The 17,133-nt window shown below is 36.4% G+C and overlaps 1 protein-coding gene across 9 annotated transcripts in view; it reads left to right on the forward strand.

Annotated features, from left to right (window-relative positions):
* FREM1 (FRAS1 related extracellular matrix 1) overlaps positions 1 to 17,133 on the forward strand; it is a 177,471-nt gene that overhangs the window by 15,628 nt on the left and 144,710 nt on the right. For all 9 annotated transcript variants that reach the window (XR_470440.3, XM_056805357.1, XM_056805356.1 and 6 more), the window contains exon 2: positions 14,416 to 14,912. Coding sequence is in view for 8 of the 9 variants with exons in the window: in XM_056805357.1 (XP_056661335.1) it covers positions 14,682 to 14,912 (231 nt within the window). In the remaining variant the exon portion in view is untranslated. The remainder of the gene's footprint in view (positions 1 to 14,415; positions 14,913 to 17,133) is intronic.

Here is a 17,133-nt window from a genome sequence, read left to right on the forward strand (position 1 = left end):
TTCATCTTAGAATCAATATTGTGTATTGGTTCCAAGGCAGAAGAGAGGTAAGGGCTAGGCAAAGGGAGTTGAGTGACTTGCTCAGGGTCACATAGCTAGGAAGTTATATTTGAACCCAAGAACTCCAATCTCTAGGCCTGTCTCTCAATCCACTGAGCCACCTAGCTATCCCAATGCATGTTTTTATATATAAATTTTAATTGATCTTGATGATGTAACTGGCGATCCAGAAGAATGTAACAACACTTTCACAGTTTATTAGCAATGTGTATGCCAAGAAATAGATGCAGAAATCATGTTTTTATAATGGGTCAAGTTATTTGCAAATTAACAGGTGACACCTGCCCACCTATGGATAAAAGCTCAATTCAGGATTAGAGAGAATAATGAAATTCATTTGAAAATTCATTCTCTTGAATTCAAGAACAAGGATTTCAATGTCATTGTATTCACTTTTGTTGTTAAAAGATGAATTAAAAGTAATTTTTAAAAACTTCCATTAACTTAAAAAAACAAGTATATCACTGTCTGACCTTCTCTGTTAATGATCTGGAGAGAGAGTCCAAGTCTTGGCAAGAAAACAAGCCTGAAAAAAAAATAAAAGAAAATTAGTCTGTAAGAGAAAAAGAGAAAGGAAACTTTGGGGAAGAATATGAATTCCCTAAGCCCAAGTGAGAGCCATCCTGGTCCAATGGATAGAGTACTGGATTGGGAGTGATAAAGACTTGCATTCAAGTCTTACCTCAGACACTTACTAATTGTGTGACCCTGGATGAAGCACATAACTTCTCGGATCTCATTCCTTTCCTGTAAAATGAAAGAGTGGGATTCAGTAATTTTTATGATCTCTTTCAGTTCTCAATCTTGAATTCTTTTCATGTCATAGGTTTTTTTTTTGTCTGTAACATCATAAGGGGAAGAAAAATTAAAATAGTAGTATTAATAGCAATTGATGTAAATATGCTTTCATTATTCAGATTTCAGTTGTGTCCACCTCTTTGTGACCCCATTTGGGATTTTCTTGACAGAGAAACTAGAATGGGTTGCTCTTTCCTTCCCTGGCTAAAAGTTAAGAAAACAGAGGCAAACAGGGTTAAATGATTTGCCCAGGGTTACACAGCTAGTAAGCATCTCAGAAAATATTTGAATTCAGGAAAATGAGTCTTCCTGACTGGCTCCAATACTCACCACTTAGTTGCCCTGTCTCAGTTGAAAGGTCCCAAGAAAGGAAAATCCAGAGCTGCAACTGATTAGATCAAAGGCAGCATGTTGAAATGAAAAGAGATTTAGCAGGAAACTAAGGCTCCAGCCCTTGGACACTACCTGTATTCAGTTAAATTTGATTCAGCGAATCTTTATTCAGAACTTAGTAGCTAAAGTGAAGCAGAAGGGGGAAAAACAAAACAAAAGCAAAATAGTCTCTGCTCTCAAGGATCTCACATTAGACATGGGTAGATAAGAGGGAGCTGGAAGCATTTTATTAAAGCCCCATTACTATCTCCAAGGCACTGTAGATATGAAGACAAAAATAAAAGAATATTTGCTCTTTAGGAATTCAGTCTTCTTGGGGAGAGGACATACACAACAAAAAATGCAAAGAAGATACAAACAAAATGTTATATCAAGAGGCAGGTGGGTGATGAGATCAGGAGAGTTCCTGTGAATGAGGTGTTACTGAAATATATTTAGAAGGAAATTAAGAAGGATTCTAGTAGGCTAAGGTGAGGAGCTTGGAGAAATACATACAGAAACATGGAGGCTGGAGATGGAATGTCTCACTGGTATGATGGACGAATCACATAAAGTCTCTGAGCCTTAGTGTCCTCCTCTATAAAATGAAATAATTTGTCCTACTTATCTCATAAAGTTGTCAGTACAAAAGTGAGTATTTTACATTTTCCCAGCCTAGCATAAACGATATGAGAAACAGGAATTTAGATGAATGAGTAGGAGTTTTGTGGATCTGTGAAGAGGTGCGACCCCCCGGAAACCTGCCAGTTGCTGTTCATTTCAAGTGTGTCCAACTGAGGCAACCGTGATCTGCCAGTGGACAACAGTTTGTGCTAACATAATGCAACTTTTATTGAATGCAATCATTTTGAGACTTAATGAACTTAATGAAAGTGATTTAAAAAACTTAATATTAAGATAAAAAATTCAACATTTTCTCTGCCTTTGGTCAGGTCTTATTTATATTCAATTTCAAATGGAATGTTTTTTGCAAATCTCTCTCTCCCCACATATATGTATATATCACATAAAATTACTTATCTATGTGTGTATGTATATGTATAATGCATATATATGGAAAATATATGCATTAAACACAAAAGCCACATAAAGATATTAGGGCTTAACAACACTCTTAAATCAAAGTCAAGATATGCTTTAAGAATCACCTCAGTGCAGAGCTAGATTCAGGAGAAAACTGAAAAATATGTGGGAAAATAAAGCACAGATTTAAGATATGAAACCAAAAACCTATAAAGACTAGTCAGAAGCTCCATTCCTATAAATGAAGAATAGACCAGTAGACCCTCTTTCTATAACAGTGCTACATTAGTACTCACAAAATTTCAAAGAAGACCCAAAAAAGGAGTTCTTTAACCCTTTGGCAGTCTGGTGAAATCTATGGACTCCTCAGAATGTTTTGAAAACCTAAAATAAAATACACAGGATTATAAAGAAACCACTTATTTTGATATAAAGATGTATTTTCCACCCATTCCAGTTCACAGACTCCCCCCAATGCCCCCTGAAATTGATCCACAGATTCCTTAGTATCCCTGGTTCTCAGGCTAAGAGGCCCTGACTTACAGGAACCCATCAAGCATATATAATGCTCTGTGGAATTTATATGGGGGGAGAACATGGACCAGAATCACATGGGATAGAAAGGGGTAGATGAGGTTTTAGTGAAGGAATTATGTGAAACAATGGAACCCCAGATCCACTGCAGAAACTTTACCTACACTATCTCCTTTGGTCTTCAGTTCCTTGCTAGCAAGTTTAGCATTGTTATCTCCATTTTTTCAGTTGAGGGAATAGAGGCAGAAGATAAGTAATTTGCCCAAGGCTACCTGCTTAGTTGGTGATCAAAGGAACCAGAGGAATCTCCTAATGCTCTTTGGTGTACCAACTCATAATATGATTCAGATCCAATTCAGCCAGTTCCTGAAGAACTGTACTAAATCATGAGTAGTTATTATAGACATCTCTAAACTTCAAATTTTTGTGACTTAATTAAGGGAAGGAAGCAGCCTCCTACACAGGAAAGGAGGCTAGATTTGGAGTCAGAGTATGTGTGTTCAAATACCAGTTCTGTTCCTTATTACCTGTGTGCCCCTGTCAGTCAGCATCACTGGGCCTCAGTTTCCCCATCTATAAAAATGAAGTTGGACTAGAAATTTTCTAAAATATTTTCTAGCTCAAGATTCAAACCTTATGGTCTCCATGTTCTGTAAAAATTAAAATGAATGTATCAATAATAAAATGTTATATTTTAGAAGATTTATTAATGATCATTAGAAATCAAGGAATAAAGAGGATACAAAATAAAGACCACGTGCCATGGCTGATTAGCCATTTCAAAATCCCCACTCACTACTGACACCATGCTTGCTGCATGCCCCAGAGAGAGAGCAGGGCTCCCCACTCAATATTTATTCTCTGTCTACAGGAAGTACATAATGACAGGAAGTACATAAAGTAAACAGTACATAATGACAGGAAGTCAGTGGGCTCCTGAGAAATGAATTTCTTTTATAGGGTAACAGATTTTCAATTATACAGTTCATTAGTGATGATGGTTTAAAAATTAGATCACATTATTTATATATGTATATCATATATCATACCATACCATACCATATCATGTTACATTACATTATATTACATTACATTATATTATATTACATTACATTACATTATATTATATTAATTATATTATATTATATTATGTTATATTATATGTTATGTTATATTATGTTGTATTATATTGGATTTGTATTACATTATATCATATTTTATTCATCACATTATATTACATATTATATTATTCATATATATTCATGGCAGTTAAGGGTAGTTAGATGATACAGCAGATGCAACATTGGGTCTGGAGTCAAAATGATCTGAGTTCAAATCTAGTCTTAGACACTTAATAGCTATGTGACCCTGAGCAAGTTACTTAATATCTTTGCTCTCATTTCCCCAACTATAATAATAGAATCCTTATTTTGAGAGGGTTAGATGAAATAATAGTTGTAAAAGTACTTAGCATAGTGCCTGGAACATAGTAAATGCTTCATAAATATTGGTTCCCTTCCTATTAGTCATCACCAGTTATCCTGACTTGGATTTGGAAGGTTTCACTATGAAACAGAAGTCAGGAGATGCCCATTGACCTTGATCACTGACCTGGATCACAGCTCTGGCCAAGGATTTAGTTGGCTCTCCAAATCTACAGCGATTAGGCTTCTTGATCCCTGAAAGGCATCTTTCCTTCAGCACTCCATTTTCTCTGTCTCTGTCTGTCTGTCTGTCTGTCTTGGAGTATTTGGGTTGCCCGTGTACCTGTGAAAAGAAGGGGCAGTGCATCGGGAGATGCTTACATCAAGCCAACAGTGCTACGAATGAAAGAATGTCTAGCAAAAGTTATTCTGATCTGTGTAGACTTTGTTTGAATAAAATACAAGCAGAGCAATCATGCTCCGTGACTATGCCCTATTTCTTCATCGTGAGGATGTGCTACAGCTGGTGTCTATTTTTTTTTTCATGTCATGGACAGATTATTACAGATTAGTCACAGAAGTATCATGTTTATATGGAATATGAAGCATGCATGTTCTAACAGCTAAGCAGGACATGTCATTATGGGGGGACTACTATAATTTTTTTTTTCTTCAAGAAAAATGAAGCATTCCTAAATTGTTTTATTCTGTTCAGGAAATTTTCCATGAAAGGCAGCTTGATTAAAGAAGCCTTGGTTGAATTTGTGAAGAACATTCCAGAGAAGGATTTTTTTTTCACTTTTCAGAACAGTTTTCCCCTGCATTTTGTTCTCATTGGTTTGTACAGATGCATTTAGTATATATATGATTTCTTCATGAAGAAAAAATGCAGTGGTGGGCAAAGGGCCAAATGGTCTGGAGCCTGTTTATAACAGGGCATGAAGATTGCGTCGTGCTGGGAAACAGCTGAATCTCACAAACCATGCAAAAAAAAATTGTTTCTATTATGAAATCAACTTGAGACGGAAATGATTAAGGAGCTGTTTATCGATTCCCTTGGGGTTATTTGGTGGGCACTTGTCCTGGTTTTACTTCTAGCTTCCCCCAGGACTATCCCCCTCCTCCACTTTTTTCTGACTATGCAAGAGGCCAGATCAGCAATCCAAGGAAAGTAGAGGGGGATTCTGTGGCTGATAATCTGGTGTGGCACTTGGCTTTGGGCCCAGAAGACTTAACGGTGTATAGGACTCTTCAGACTAACACCTTCTCTACACAGCTCAGTAAACTTTTGGAAAGGTGTTGCAAATATATTGCACAAATTACAGATGTCAGGTTCATATGACCGACAAGATGAAGGACTAGACATTTTCTCCAGTCTCTACCAGCTCTTTTAAAAGCTCCCAAAGAAAAACGATGTTGTAGAGATAGCACAATTATAGATGTTCTTAGGAGGCAAGAAAACAAGAAGTCTGGCGAGATAATAGGCATATAGGTTAACAATGGGGAATGCCGTTCTATAGCACTAACCTCTTAGTACCTTTCACAATATAAAGAAAGAAGACTAAAATTACTCAAGATGCCAGGAGGAAGGAAGTTCAGTTGTTTATCTAAAATACAAAAATATAATTCTAAAGAGATGATACTGAAATTAGAAGGGGAGACAAGTATCAAAACATCTAAAAATTGCCAACATTTCTAAATAAGTATTTCAAGAAAAATATTTCAAGAAAAAGAAATTGAACCAACATGTGATGAAACACAGAACCATCTGGATTCTCCAGAAAGCATTGAACTTCCATAGGAAGTTCCATAATGATGAAAGAGAGAAATCAGGATTTTGAAAGAAATCAAAAGAGGGAAATGCAGAATTTATGTCTTTCAAAGCAGAAATAATTAGCAGAAGAGAAAAATGGGAATCTACCTTGATGGGTCTCTCCAAAGAAACAAAAGATAGAACTTTAAATTTGGAATATAAAAAATACTGAAGTGAAGGATATTCTGAAACATACATGCTCTGGAAAGATTAGATTGTAGATACTTCTAAAGGTCACTTTTCCCAATAGAAATTCTGATTATGTGGGATTTATATTGGCTATCAACTTATTTCTGAATACTATGAATTGTTGAACATGACTGAAAATGGCTGGACAACAAAAATTTAAGACATTGACCTATGTCCATAAAAGCCTATGCAATTTGTGTCCTGGGTGTCTTAGTTGTCACATTCTTTCCTTCAACATTGTTTTGTCTCTTTCCCACTCTTCTCAGGGACCTGATAATAATAAATAATTTTTACATAGCACTTAAGGGTCTGCAAAACATTTTGCCTATATTATCTCATTTGAAAATCAGAATAGAAGTAAATGCCACATGTATTATTATCCTTCCTTCACACTTAAGAAAATTAAGACTCAGAGTATTAGCTTATGGTTACATAAGTAGTAAATGTCAGAAATAAGATCTAAACTCGTATCTCTTCTGGCCTCATCTGGCATTCTTTCCACTGTACCAAATTGCCTCTAAAAATCAATGGAATGTTTCCAATATTATTTACATATATAAATTCATCTTCACACTGTCTTTCCTACTCCAAACAAAAAGAGATCAATATGATGACTCTATGGTAAACAATACAAGATTTTGTCTTTAAATGGATGTATTAAAATATGTTTGACTTTGAACTGAGATCTTCTTGCTCTTACTGTGTAAACAAGTTTTAAAAAAGTTGTTTCTGCAATATTTCAATTAAATGTATTTATTTGAAAGGCAGGATAGAAGAAGCATATAGGGTGCTGGACTTGGAGTCATGCTTCTTTTTGAAGTGACAAAGAACTGGAAATTGTGGAAGTATCCATCAAATGGGGCAGGATCAGACAAGTTATAGTAAAATAATGTGATAGGATATTACTGTTCTAGGGATGGCCTTAGAGAAATATGGGAAGGTTTATATGAACTAATACAAAGTAAAGTGATCAGAACCAGGGGACCAATTTTTAGAGTAATGATAACATTATGAAGACAAACAACTTTGAAAGACTTCACTGATCAACACAGTGACCTACAATGATTTCACAGAATTAATGATGAGACAGAGAGGTGATGGGCTCAGGGCGAAGACTGGGACATATGTTTTTTGGATATTGCCAGTATGGGAATTTCTTTTGCTTGGTTGAGTATTTTCTTATAAGAATTTTGTTTTTCTTTTTTCTTAAGGGGTCAGTAAGAAGAAGAGAAAATAGAATTTTTTTAAACTAAAAAAATAAATTAAATTAAAAGCTAAAATGGAGATTTGAAGAATAGGAATATAGAAGTCAAAACATTAACTTTTACCAAGACTGCCAAAAGGATCCATGATATAAAAGTGATTAAGAAACTCTTAGAAAAGATGCCAAGCCTTCCTTCTCTGTGATATGCCCGTGGGGAACTAGAATAAATAGTTTGCTCCTCTTTCCTTTTTGCCCTTTTCAAGTAGCTATATGCCAAGATGTTAATACTTAGGCAGCACATGTTTAAACTTTGACCATATCTCTAGACTTAAGGAACATGCTTTGCCATGTAATTTGGATAATCAGCTCTTGCCCCCATATCATGTTGAGCAGGAAACTAGGACCTTTAACTGATTAATGATAAGCTAAAGTGAATACCTTCCTTGAAGGACAATGAGATGTTTGATGAATAGTGGAAAAGCCAACATTTTCTATAAAACCAAACTAAACATGTGATATCCTTTTAGAGAAGAGATAGAATGAAATGGAGTTGGTTAGCTATTCAGATCTTGAATGGGAAACAAAGCATACTTTGTTTGATTTCATTAATTCTCTTCTTGGTCTTTTCTTATTTCAGGCAATAGTAAATTGAAATTCTTTTTTAATACTTGGAAATACAAGTTTGGAAAAAGAGACAAAACTTTGACTGAGACATAATGGCTTTTCCCCCCCTTTAATGGTGGTGGTGATGGTGATGGTGATGGTGGTGGTGGTGGTGGCGTGTGTATGTGTGTGTGTATTGGTGGTGGTTAGAGAGAGGGAGGTTAGTAATTCACAACATATACCAAGATCAGGAACTTGAATTCAGATCAAAGCATTTGCTTCACTCCCCCATCATATAATTTAAGACATCCCTGGATTTTCAAAGGGAATTTGTTTCAGCTGTTGGCTAAGTGGGTGGCAGAGGAATATAATTTGAGGAAAGCATATATACCTGTCCCTGTTAGGGAAGACTGATAGGAGGTGGAGACTTAATCTTTTGGTAACTCTCCCTTTTAGTGGTGAAATCAAATCCACTCATTGTGTGCACATATAATTTCCTACTGTACCAAATTCCATTTTTGTTCTCCAGACTCATGTCATGTAGACAAGTATACCAGGGGAGAAATATTTACTTGTAAAAATCCCAGGTCTATTATTTATTACCTGTATTGCCTGGAACAAATGACTATTTCTTTGGGACTCAATTTCCTCATCCATAGAATAAAGGTATTAGATTAGAAAATCTCCAGGGCCCTTTCAGTTCTAAATTTATGATTGTATGATAATAATGTTTTTTTTCGAGTTTGGCAGATTTTCATAGTATTTCTTTAGCATTGTATTTTATTCCCTCTTTGTTCAAGGATGTGTTTTTAGGAATTATATTTCTCATATAGAATGGTATATTTGGCCTCTTTAAAGAGGCTCATTCTAAGATATTATCAAAAACATCTTTAAAAAAAGCACATTTAAAAAAATATATTAGGATTTTAAATTCATTTTCTAATACAGAGATACAAAATCACCCAGTCAGATATAGAATGTTTTAAAATGGATGTAGAGGAAATAAGTGTTCCCAGGAACTTTAGGTAAGCTGATAAATACAATCAGGTATTAGACTTAATTCTAAAAACTTATTGGTTACTGAAGCAAAAAGAGAGAAACATCATATTGTTTATATTAAAAAAAAGAATATGGAATCTTTAGAGATAAACTTTTAATGAGGGCTTAATTTGAAATGGAACTTATGTAGATTTTTGTATTTTGAAGGGTTGTAAAAACCTGGATATTTTGATTTCTACTTAAGGTAGTTAGATATTCACCTTAATTATGTAGATGATCCATCCTCATATGAGAATGGAATTTGGAAAGCCTAAATGGATGCATCATTAACATGGCCATTAGACTTTCCAATTTAATTAAGTAAACATGTATGCTAGGCAGGGAGACAAAAGATTAATAAACAAAACAATCCTTTTCCTTAAAGAGCTTACATTCTATTCTTTTTAGTTTAATGAAGATGTATTCAGTACCTGGGAAGCCTTTGCCTGTTGACAGATTATAGTCAATTTATGATTGAATTTTTTTTGATACCCATAGTACAGATGTTTTGTGTCATTGGCTAAAGGGAGAAAACCATGTACATTAGGTATGATATTGGTGGAGATGCTGAAAATATACTTACAAACACACAATATCAGAATCTCATTCTTGAATAAGTTTCCTCCCTAGGGAACTTAGATGCTTGCCCAGGTATAAGTTGGACTAAGATAACCCTGGAGGTTCCTTCCAACTCTGAGATCCTGTGATCTTTGAGAGCCAGACTTTATTTCCAACCACACAGAAGGCCAATTCACTTCAGCAAAGATATGGCAACTAGGCTCGCTAGAGAGAGGTTGGCAGAACCAACGTTGATCATGTATATAGATTCATGTGAACATGGTACTTGATGGCTCCATAAAAAGAGAATGATTCTAAGAACTGCAGATCCCTTAGGGCTACCATGATGCAAGTAAGCTGCCTGAGGGTAGGAAAACCTATGGGAGTGCCTTATATATAGTAGAGGCTTACCAAATGCCAATTGATTTGGATGTTACACATTTCATATGAATCAGTAGTGACAATGGGATGATTTTTCCCACGTATTAATATTTTAGGCTTTGTGATCATTTATGGTAAAGACAAATGTACATAAAGACACTGATTTTTATCCTCTTTTCAGGTGCTACATTAAAACAGTATTAAAAATTATATACCCATTCAAAAGCTTTATTAGTGCTTTGGTTGTTTAAATCATAGATAGAAACTCAAGTGCTTCAAAGATGTCAGAATACACAAACAATCAAATAAATATGAAATGTGCTGTTTAAAAAAATTATATAGCATTTGTAACTTCAAACTGTTTATATCATCTCATTCTTTAAAAAAAGTCTTTTGAGTGGGAGTGTAATAGATTCCACTATTAGGAGATTTATGGTAATAGGGCAGTAACATCAGAAAGCAACCTAAGGGAAAGATTGGATCTGGATGGTGCACTCCTCCCTCCTCACCACTTCCTGTTCCCCTCTTAACTGATTTGAATGCTCTTCTCAGAAATGGTAAGGTTAAAGATTTCTTTTAATAACTAACTCTCACCCTCAAATCTTTAACTCAGAGGTCTGTTATTCTTTTACATAGAGGAGGTAAGGAGAGGGAGGGGGAGAGAGTAAAATAGGTTTCCCTAACTTCCTATATATTCCTGTTGATTGGAAATTTCACAATGTGTTCAATTCAGGAAATAAAGTTAATTTTCTCTAAGGGGAGATGTTGCCAGCGAAGGCTGACAGAGTTTCTTCTGAGTTAAGCTCCAAAGTCTTCTCAGTACTCAGTCATATAAATAATCATTGACCAAGAGAGAGTCTTGGCTTCCACCTTCTTCCCAACAGTCAGAGAAGAAGTGAGGTTCAAAATAGCTCAAGCTGCCCAGCTGCTTCCTTCAAACTCCATCTCAGTTGACTGGCAGTTCCCAAAGTTCCAAGCCTCTTGCTTTTTTGCAGATCTATTTTGTCACTTCTCAATCTTCATTAACAGGAGGAAGGCAGTAGATTCTCTCCATTTTAAAGATGGGATAATTGAGACTTAGAGAAGTTAAGAGACTTTCTCAAAATCATGCCTCTAAGAAGTGAAGAAGGTCTCCTCTCCTGGTCTTATGACCCCAAGTCCTGTCCTCTTTGAAAAAGAGACCTTACTTTAGTCAGTGAAATATGGGAAACTACTTTAGTTTATAGGGTCTACAGATCTACATATCTACTGTAAGTTTTATATTTAGGCATAGCCACAGCAGTATTTATAAACTATTTTTATACATAAAGGAACATTTCTATCTAAGTTTGAAAGAAATAATCTCTATAATATTCTATGTTGAATAACTTTTCCCTCTTGGTCACTCTCATTGAGTAGAAAAGTTTTGAGTTGTGTTCATTCTACGTATTTTAAAGCCTAGAACATATATTATTGGGGCAGCTAAGTGGACTCTACTTCCTTGATTCAAATGTGGCCTCAGACACTTAGCAGTTTGGTGACACTACTCAAATCACTTACCCTTGTTTGTCTCAGTTGCCTGATTTGTAAAATGAACTGGAGAAGGAAATGGCAAACCACTCTAGTATCTCTGTAAAAACAAAACAAAACAAAACAAAACAAAACAAAACAAAACCCTCCAAATGGGGTCATGAAGAGTTGGACATAATGGAAACCACTGAACACCAATGCATATTATATTATATTAGCTTGTTCTCGTTATTTTACTTCTCAGTTGGAGAGACCTAGTAGAGTATATTGGCACAATAATATTAGTTAGAGGCTACAAATTGGAGCAGTTAAAGTGTGGAAAAATGGTGGGCCAATATTTTCTGGTGCTCATAAGCTATGTGACTAAGGTTGAACCAGTTAATTTTGTTGAACTAGTTACTTCCTCTGTAAAATAGAAATGATAGTCCCTGCGAAAACTACATCATAGGATTGTTGTGAAGTTGCAATAAGAGAATTGCAATAGGAGAATGTATGTAAAGTAATTTGTAAACTTTAAAGCCTGGGTGACTTGCAAAGCTCTTTCCTTGGTAATAATCATGTCAGAAGAAGACTGGTTGAAAAGAATTGGAGAAAGAGAAGATTTGGAGAGGGTTGAACATCAACATTAATTTTAGGTATTTGAGGGTATATTGTAAGAAATAAGGGGTAGCTAGTTAGTACAGTGAACAGAGTACTGGGTTTGGAATCAGGAAGACTACCCTTCCTGAATGAAAATCTGGCCTCAGATACTTATTAGTCATGTGATCCTGGGCTAGTCACTTAACCTTGTTTGTCTCAGTTTCTTCATCTGTAAAATGAACTAGAGAAGGAAATGGGAAACCACTCCAGTATCTTTGCTGAGAAAACCCCAAAATAGCATCACGAAGAGTCAGATGTGACTGAACAGTGAGAAATAGGGTTTAGACCAATAGCCTCCCAATTGTTTTGATCACTTACTCTTTTAATAAAAGAATTTTGATCATGTGCCCCTATTTAATGTACTTATTTTTTTATTTACAGTAAATATATATGTGTATGTACATACACACACACACACACATATATATACATATATATATATATATTTATATGTTTTTGAAAGGAATTATACCCAGTGGGAAAAGGGATTTGTTTGAGACTGTAGGGCTAGTCATTATGATATTGCTTTTTATGTAATTTAGCATGCCTCTAAAAATAAATTTGGTTTTGTGTTTCATTAAATGTCTACTTAAAGCATCTGTGAGATCTGACAGCATAGTGTAGCAGATAGAGAGTTTGCCTCGCAGACAGTGTGACTTGGTCCCATCTGATGCACTCTGCCTGTGTGACCTTAGACATGTTACTTAACCTTTCAATGAGCTAAGCCAGAGATGTCAAATGGACAGGCTGCATTAGACCCACACCTCCTGACTAGGAAGTGAACCAGATTAAAATGTAATTGGGAAATATTTAACAAAATAAATAAAAATACAATAAGACTCAGACAATATTGCATTTTAAAACAAAGTCAATCAAAGGCCAGCAGGGTTCTTTATGTATGGTTAATGGCCCCTATTTCTATTTGATGCCACTAATCTAATCAATTCTCAAAAACTCTAAATTGCAGGGAAGGGGCCCATCTGGATTGATAGATGAACTTTCTTCATCTAGAAGTTCCCTTTGCCAATGAAATCATAGATTGAGCCCTTGTCCTATGGAAATAACAGTATATTATTGTATTAATAATCATTTATATGATAAAGCTTATATAAAATAATCACTTAAAATGATTAGACAAAGATAAAATCCTGTTTGAATCTAAAGGTAATAGGGGGCCACTCTAATTTGAGGAGGGGAATGACAAGGTGATTCCTGTATTTTAGGAATCTCCTTTTGAGAGTTGCCACATTGGCAGTATGGAGGATGATTGGGAATGGAGACAATCATGAGGCTGAGGCCAAATAGAAGTTACTGCCATAGTACAGGTCAGAAACAACATAGGCTTGGGTTAGGTTGATGTCTGTGTGAGCCGCAAGGAGGGGATGAATGTGAAAGCTGTTTTGGTGGGAGAATTAATAATACTTGGCAACTGATTGGATATGAGAGATAGGGAAAGAGGGGAGTCAGAGATGAAGTTAAAGAAGTGAACCTCAGAATCTCAAAGGAAAGTGTTGTCCTTGATAGAAATAGGGAAGTTCAAAAGAGAAATGGGCTCAAATAAAACTTCAAAAGAAGTTCAAAAGAAACAAAAAGCACTGATAGCAGTTTTCTGGTATTGCTGATTTCCTTGGTAATCCCTATGCATTTTATTTTTATGGATTTAAAGACATTATTTTGATTAGGAGTCTATTGACTTCACTGGACTGCCAAAAAAAGTTTAAAAAATTCTTGATTTGGTTCTTCCTGATTGGAGGTCTAAGGCTCTCCTATACCACAACCCATCTCCTTTCTGAGATATTCCTTCTCTGTGATGGTAATTTTCAAGCAATATGCAAAGGCTAACTAATCTTACTCCCTTGGTAAAGCAATTGCCTAGTAATCTTTTCATAGGACAAACAAGGAAATAGAAGATTGGGGCTCAGGAACATTCTCCAGACTACCAGGGGCTAGAGAGATAAGTTATATCCATTTATCTTGAAGTCAAAGGCAGTAATTCTCCTATGGGACCACCCAATCAGTACTGAGATTGCTTTTAGAAAGACAGGAAGCCCAAGTCCCTCAAGCTGGATAATGAGTTGGCCCCATCACCTTTCAGATGTGCTTAGAGGTCAGGTTAGTTTATTTGTTTTTAATTTACCCGAAATGAGAGAAGAGGTTTGAAAGATTTCTTTGTCACTTGGATCTCCTGAATAGCAATGTTGTTCTTTTGCTCTTTCACCTTCTCCCCCTATCCGTTCTCTTCTTTGCAGGATTAGAAAAGCACTCAGAAAGCCCGTTAATCTTTCTGGCGTTGTCAGGATTGATCAGCGAGTTTTATTAAAAAAGCTCCAGGATTTCTTGAAAGGCCTCATTCTGCAGATTTCAAGAAGGGGGGCCCTGCAGCAATCTGCATTTGTGTTGTCCGGATCCTTCTCCTAACTTAGTCCTTTGGATTACATGTTGAGGGTCCTGCCGGAGAAAGAGAAACCTTTGGTGTAAGTGTTTCCTGGAGGAAAGCTAGTGACCCCCTGAGAACATGAACCTGCTTGGATCCAGTGGGGTGTTTCTCAGCCTGCTGCTTGTCCTGCAAAGTACCAACTCATCCTTCATCAGCGTCAACCAGGGCTTGAAGGTGGTGAAGGGCCACTCTGCTTTCCTGTCAAGGGAGGACCTGCAGTTTTCCATTCCCAAAGAAAAAGATGCCTGCAAAGTGGAAGTTGTGCTAAATGAACCAATAACTCAGAGGGTTGGGAAACTCACTCCACAGGTATGTGATACCAAGGGTTCTCTATTTCATAATACTGAATGCAGGTGGATGTATGCATCTGTCTTTTATTTGTCTCTTGAGTCCTAACCCTTTGTCCACTAGCTTGTCTTTGTCTTTGTCCACTAGCAGAAACACCTTAAAATGAACAAATAAATACTCTAAAAAACATCTGCAATTTAGTCTTGAATGTCACCAGTGGAATAAAGTGATGTCTGTGGATGCTTAGCTTTAGGTGGAAGAAGAAGGGATCAAGAAATTGGGGAAGAAGAGTAAGAAGGCAAGGGAGAAAGAAGGACATGTCTGTAATTATAGATATGTTCTAAAACTAGATGTAAATTTGTCTTTTCAAAAGTCAAATCTTGCTAAAATAGAGTAGCTTACTAGGTAGATAGTGTTGGGCCTGAAGTCAGAAAGATCTGAGTTCAGATTTTATTTGAGATACTTACTAGTTGTGTGACTTGAATAAGTCACTTAACATCTATTTGATTCTGTTTCCTCATCTGTAAAATGGGGAGAGTTAATAGCATCTGCCTCCCAAGGTGGTTGTGAGGATCAAATGAGGTAATTGTAAAGTATTTAGCTTAGTGCCTGACACATAGTAAGTACTGTATAAATGTTAGCTGCCATAATCATCATCATCATTGTCATCGTCATCATCATCATTAGAGGGGCTTACTAGGGGGCAACTAAGTACACTGTGGTACAGTGAATACGTAAGTGTCAAGCCTGAAGTCAGGAAGCCTTAAGGTAAAGGTAAAATTTAGCCTCATTTACTTACTGACCGTGTATGACATTGGATAAGTCATTTAATCTATCTGCATCAGTTTCCTTATCTGTAAATTGAGGATATTGAAAGCATGTAAACACAGGGTTAATATGGGGATAAAATGAGGTAATATTTTAAAAGCACTTTGCAAAAACCTAAAGTGTTACACAAATGCTAGCTATTATTATTACTGCAGGGCAGCTAAGTGACTCAGTGGATAGAGCACTGGACCTGGAGTCAGGAATATCTGAATTCAAATCTGCCTACAGACACTCATTAGCTGTTGGTCTCAATTTCCTCATCTGTAAAATGAGCTGGAGCTGGAAATGGCAAACCACTCCAGTATCTTTGCCAAGAAAATCCCAAATGGGGTCGTGATGAGTCAGACACAACAGAACAAAAGCAACAAATTATTATTACTATTTAGGACCATCCTATGGTCAAGGCTTTTGATAAATGGAGAATCACCCCCTTTACTTGCCGGTTTTCAAAATGGTGCCAGGGAGAGAACATCAAACTTGTAGTCAAAGACTTCTTTTCCTGGCTCTGCTATTTACTTATACATGTGACCTTAGGAAAATCCCTAAACTTCTCTGGGTATCAGTTTCCTAATCTTTAAAATGTTGGAGTTTATTTATATGACCTTTATGGTCATGATTCCTAAACTTTTCCTTCCTGTGAATCAGATTTCCTTCAAGTGTGGGGCATGATAGAACACAACCATAAAGTGCTAAACTTTCTGTAGCATCAGTGCTTTACTAAAGTGCCCAACCTCCTTGTGAGTGCAGGTAATATTATTCCCCTTTCATAGCTGAGGGTTTGGAGGGTCCAAGGGGAAGAAACTTGCCCATTGCCATACGGCTAGTAAGGGGAAGACCTGGGGCTTGAACTCAACTCTGGTGCTCCATCAACTACTCCTTTTTATATGTAACACTAACATCACAGGTATCTTTTCTCTCATTTAAACTTAAATTTACCCTCAAATGAGAGGGGGAAAAAACATATATAGGACTGAAAACCATGTGTCAATCTGCTGGAAGGAGTGGGGAGCTTGGACCTTATTGCTAAACTGAGATATTCTTATCCCATCCATTGGCTTCAGTAGCGGGCACGCTGTGATTTTGTTAAAAGGTTTGTTAAAATGACACAGGAGGAGGATAATGAAGTGCCTCAGACAAAATTAAAAGTGGCTCAATTTTTTTTCCTCCTTAACTCAGATGGTTAGTGATGGACCCATTTTTTTTAAACCATCACATTCTGTTTCTAGCCCAATTTAGAAAGAATCACATCTTGGAGAGGACACCCTTGGGTGTAGTCAGACCTTCTGTGGCAGCAATCAGATACTCAAAATCTCCTGAGAGCTTGTACTGCTCTGAGATTTGTGTTCCAATTTGCCAGCCAAAGAGCTTTAGATGAAACTCTGAAAACATGGAAGGAAGACCAACTGCATTTGCT

Source organism: Monodelphis domestica, chromosome 7 (genome assembly GCF_027887165.1).
Source record: "Monodelphis domestica isolate mMonDom1 chromosome 7, mMonDom1.pri, whole genome shotgun sequence".
Classification (NCBI taxonomy): domain Eukaryota; kingdom Metazoa; phylum Chordata; class Mammalia; order Didelphimorphia; family Didelphidae; genus Monodelphis; species Monodelphis domestica.